General features: G+C 42.3%; 1 protein-coding gene across 1 annotated transcript in view; it reads left to right on the forward strand.

Moving 5' to 3' along the window:
• Positions 1 to 4,730: 4,730 nt before the first annotated feature.
• LOC135616400 (F-box protein At3g56470-like) overlaps positions 4,731 to 5,000 on the forward strand; it is a 1,228-nt gene continuing 958 nt past the window's right edge. The window contains exons 1-2 of the mRNA XM_065115591.1: positions 4,731 to 4,795; positions 4,884 to 5,000. The exon at positions 4,884 to 5,000 is cut by the window's right edge and continues 958 nt beyond it. Of these exons, the coding sequence (XP_064971663.1) occupies positions 4,731 to 4,795; positions 4,884 to 5,000 (182 nt within the window). The remainder of the gene's footprint in view (positions 4,796 to 4,883) is intronic.

A 5,000-nucleotide genomic window follows, 5' to 3' on the forward strand; every position in this document is an offset into this window, starting at 1 on the left:
TGATGCTATTAAGATTTGAAATAGATTTATGGGATTTAAAATTATTTGTTTAATGACTATACCACAAGCCCCGCTCACTCGGAATCTCGCTCGGGCAGACAGATAGTAACCCCCCAACCCCTTGGAAAGACGAAAGCAAGAAAGGAAGAGGGACCGGGTCAGGGTGATGTTGGCGTAGTAGCACTCGCCAGAAACGCCACCAGATAGCGCCAGGAGTTGGGCGCCATTTGTGACGGGGAGATGCGCCACCATGAGATGTAAGAAGTTATGATGGGATGCAAGGGGAGGCGTAGCCCGGCCTCAAAAGCATCAAGGGTGAGGGCGAAACCCTTGGGAATCGGATCGTACGCCCGTTGGCCGGGCTCGGGAGCAAGAATGACGAATTCCTACGGGATGCCATAGCGATCTCGGAGGCGACCGAGCAACGACTCGCTCACGGTGGAATCGAGGTCGTGCGGCCACATCAGGGCCTCAAGGGCCCGGGCTGCCTTTTCGTCGGATGACGAGTTATGACTCGACTCAGTCACCATATTCCCGACTTTAACTGAAGAAGAAGATGAAGAGGAAGAGGAAGAAGACACCATCCTTACTGACCTTTAGTGAGAGAAGAGAAACGGTCGATGCGAACGAAACGATGGAGTCCGAAGTGGCAAAATAAAAACGAGTGAGGAGACCTTCAGGGGACTAACTGCACACTACTTATAAACAAAATCCTGCCAAAAACAGCGACCTTTCCTGAAGCATGTTGCGTCGGGATGACCAAACGTCATTCCACCATAAATGTGGCTTGACAGGGTGGCCAACGGGTGCGCTACGCGTGGCAAACAACAGGCTTGAAGCACCGGTCTTCTCGAAAACTGGCGATTCGCGAAAAAGTTCATCCCTTGGACTCCCGGGCAGACCAAAGGCTACTCGGCCACTCGCGCCCCCCGCAGCATAGCCTACAGATCCGATCAAAGTAGCTCCTCGGCCGCCGCCGCCTGCGTCGTGCCCCTCGGCCTCATGCTGCCCGAGACCACTCCTACGCGGCTTGCCCGCTTGCGTCGTGCTCCTCGGCCTCATGTTGCCCGAGACCACACCTGCACGGCTTGCCCGCTTGCGTCGTGCTCCTCGGCCTCATGCTGCCCGAGACCACACCTGAGTAGCTTGTCCGCTTACGTCGTGCTCCTCGGTCCCATGCTGCCCGAAGACCACACCTGTGCGGCCTGCTCTCCTGAGCCTAATAACCGCTCCTGTGCGGCCTGCTCGCCCGAGTCCAGTTCCTCGACCGCAACCGCCTGCGTCGTACTCCTCGGCCTCATGCTGCCCGAGATCACACCTACGCGACTTGCCCGCCTGCGTCATGCTCCTCGGCCCCATGCTACCCGAGACCACACCTGCATGGCCTGCTTGCCCGAGTCCAGCTCCTCGGCCGCCGTCGCCTGCGTCGTGCCCCTCGGCCTCATGCTGCCCAAGACCACACCTGCACGTCTTGCCCGCTTGCGTCGTGCTCCTCGGCCTCATGCTGCCCGAGACCACACCTGCGCGGCTTACCCGCTTGCATCATGCTCCTCGGCCCCATGCTACCTGAAGACCACACCCGCGCGGCCTGCTCTCCTGAGCCCAGTAACCGCTCCAACGCGGCCTGCCAGCTTGAGGGGCCTACCACCCCTATGGCCAAGCCCAACTTGACCTACGAGTCATACTTTGGGGTTCCTCGAACCACTCACTACTCAGTGCCACCTCTACACATCCAACCCTCATCAATTGCCAAACTCCATAATTCCCACGCCCTTGGTGACGAACCGGTCTCTGCCCGACAAAGATAGTACTTAAAATCGAAGCCATGCCTAGGACCCCCCTTACGGCAACCGACGCATAGCTTCCTTTGGGGGGGGAGTATGATGAGGGTGATAATTATGATAAGACTCACATGACATCAACTGACGCCCCACGTCTCTATCGGGCTGACAGCACCTGGCAAACATGGGCCAAAACGCCAATTGAGACCCATTAACAACTGCTCAGGCTCTATCCCTCACGCCACGCCAACGGCGATGTCAGACGTCGTCAGAGATACGATCCTACTCCCTACGGGCAGGCACATCAGGTAACACTAAACTTCCCTATAAATACCCTCGCGTTCTAAACAAGAGGAAGGAGGGGGGATAACACATAAACACGAACAAACCCCTTGTGACCTTCAACTAACTTGATCGTCGGAGGGGTCGGGTCAAGCACCCCGACCCGACCCCTGTGCAGGAAGGAAGACGAGGCAACTCTCACCGGACGCACCAAGCAAGGAGCCCCTTCCCGGATGAAACAGCGACCCACCTCCGCGACCGAACCGACTGAGCCAACGACCTCAGCAGTCCCAAGGAACCCCCTATGGAGATCCCCGTCATCCTGATCCGAACTGAGCCGCGTCGGGCCCGAGGCCACAGCTTAATGTTGTTTACACCAACAATAGATTTTATTAAATTATTCTCTAAATACTTAAGGTAAGTTATGTTATTTTTGTTAAGCAATGTATCGAGAGTTATCCAAATCTCTTTAATATAAAACCAACTTTTGCCTCTAACATCCTTCATCTCTTCGTGACATCTTCGCGTTTGGTGTTGTTGTAGATAAATCTTCCCCTATGAGACACGGCTTCAAACAAGTCTTTTAAATTTTATAGTTAGACTGATTCAAAAGTTAAATACCAAACCCATCAACTCAACTATTATAATCTATAGTAAAAAAAAAAGTTATCTTCTTTACCAAGTAGAATATCTTGTAATACGAGCTACCACCCTTATATCTCTAATACGATGTGAAAAAAGGAAAAGATCATATATATATAAGTATAATCCTTTTTCAAATAGTAGTAACAATATACTACTATCCCAAGATCAAATCAAATAGAAGAAGAAGAAACTAAGATAAAAATATAAAAAATTATATTAAACTTCTCAAAAAGAAAAACACTTCTAAGATTATAAATTACTCTTTGACTTAAGTCCTATATGACTAAACACTTTAGACTTCGAATGAATCTACACATATAAACATCATCTATTTATAGGTATAAAATAATAATTTAAATAAAAAAACCTATATTTCTAAAATCCTATCTAATTAACTTATTAAAAGATAAAAGATAATACTTAAATGGTAACAATATAAATTGTAATGTTATCCATAAGCACAAAAATTAATAAAAATTTGGAGGTCAGTCATTTCTCTAAATCATATTAAACTTATGTTTTAACAAACATTACTTAACAATGAGCATATTTTTCTGTTTAAATAAGCATAGAAATTTACTAGTAGTTAAAAATAATTCTAATATAATTAATAGAAAGACAATGAGGTTTATCATTTTCGTTTAAGATTTTGATTATTATGCTTGGATTGTAGGACTACCATCACACAATCTACTCGATTAGTCTTGACCATGGCTTCGAAACAATCGATTCCAGTTTCGGAACCATTGATTTCGATTTTCCAAAATCAGATCCCAAAATTGAACAGCCTAAGGTCGATTTTGAAATCAAAACTGAAACTATCAATTTCATTTCAAACCGTTAAATATTTTAGTATTTTTAAATTACAAATAAAATCAAAATATAAATTATTTATAATTTTAGTTTAAAATTTAAAAATAGATGTAAATATAATGAGTATAATAACATAAATTTTTTTTGATTAAAAGTATAAAAGTATAATTAAATAAATGATGCTATTAAGATTTGAAACAGATTTATGGGATTTAAAATTATTTGTTTAATGACTATACCACAAGCACTGTAATGGTTATATTTATATTTTTAGTATATTTAACCGATTTAAAATTGAAACCATTGGTTTGAAACCGAAATCATCGGTTCTGATTTCTCAAAATCAGGAACTGGACCAGAATCATCTCGAGTTGATTTTGATTTGGTTTGAAACTAACGAACTATCAGATTAATTTGATTCCGATTTAATTCTAATTCAAATCAAACTATGATCAAAACTATACTCATTGTCCAAATATACCTGTTATAGTATCTGACTTTGGACCAAGAAGTTTTGCTGAAGTTTCAGTTGATTTGTTTGATGGATGATTTAATGATTGTTATATTATCAAGTAAATATTATCATATGATATGCACCATTCACAAATTTATTCTCTCTTATTTCCTTCGTTGAGCTCATGTTCATGCATAACATAAATGATATTTATGAATTATATTTAGCTATTTATTTATCACATTTTTCCTTTGAATTTTTTCCTTTTATTTTACTAGGTATTTGTGCTCGTATTTTTTTACCTTTTGGATCGCAATAGGATTCTATTGGTCTCCTGATCTTATATATGATATTTGGAGAAGCATTAGATGAGAGTTCCTATAGGATTATGATTATCGAGAATCAAAATCATAATTATGCCAGCAAAAAATAAATGATTAGCTGGCAGAAAATATTTATGCCAGCAAAAACAATTTTTTTTGGAGTTTTATGCTTATTGAGAATTATGTATTATATGCAAAGTATTAAATTTCAGCTTTCTATAATGGATTGCATACTTCTTTCCATAAATCAAATAACAAATTATTATGTTTTGTATGAATTATAAAACATTTTATAAATGTTAGGAAATATACTATTTATATTTTATACATTCAATACAAACAACCACTCAATCGTATATAAGCGATCGATGAAATTTGTCATTCCTCTAATACAATTTCCTTCCAGCGGTTAATGACTAAGCGGTGACAAAGATGACGAACAATGGATCCGAATTGGACCCCGATCGTAATGCCCTTCCTCCTCCCAATCCACACAAGTAAGCATCCTCCTCTACATCGATTAAGCAATGTAGATCTGCAGTCATTTTACAAATTACTTCTCTCTATGCTTTTCTTCCACCGTAGATCTGCAGTCACAACCGATAAGAAGCAGAAGAGGGAGATCGAAAGTGAGACTAGGCCAACCAGGTACATTCCAATCGATATTGTGGAGTCTCTATTGACGTCGATGAACCCCAAGGA

The sequence above is a fragment of the Musa acuminata genome, chromosome BXJ2-7 (assembly GCF_036884655.1).
Source record: "Musa acuminata AAA Group cultivar baxijiao chromosome BXJ2-7, Cavendish_Baxijiao_AAA, whole genome shotgun sequence".
NCBI lineage: Eukaryota > Viridiplantae > Streptophyta > Magnoliopsida > Zingiberales > Musaceae > Musa > Musa acuminata.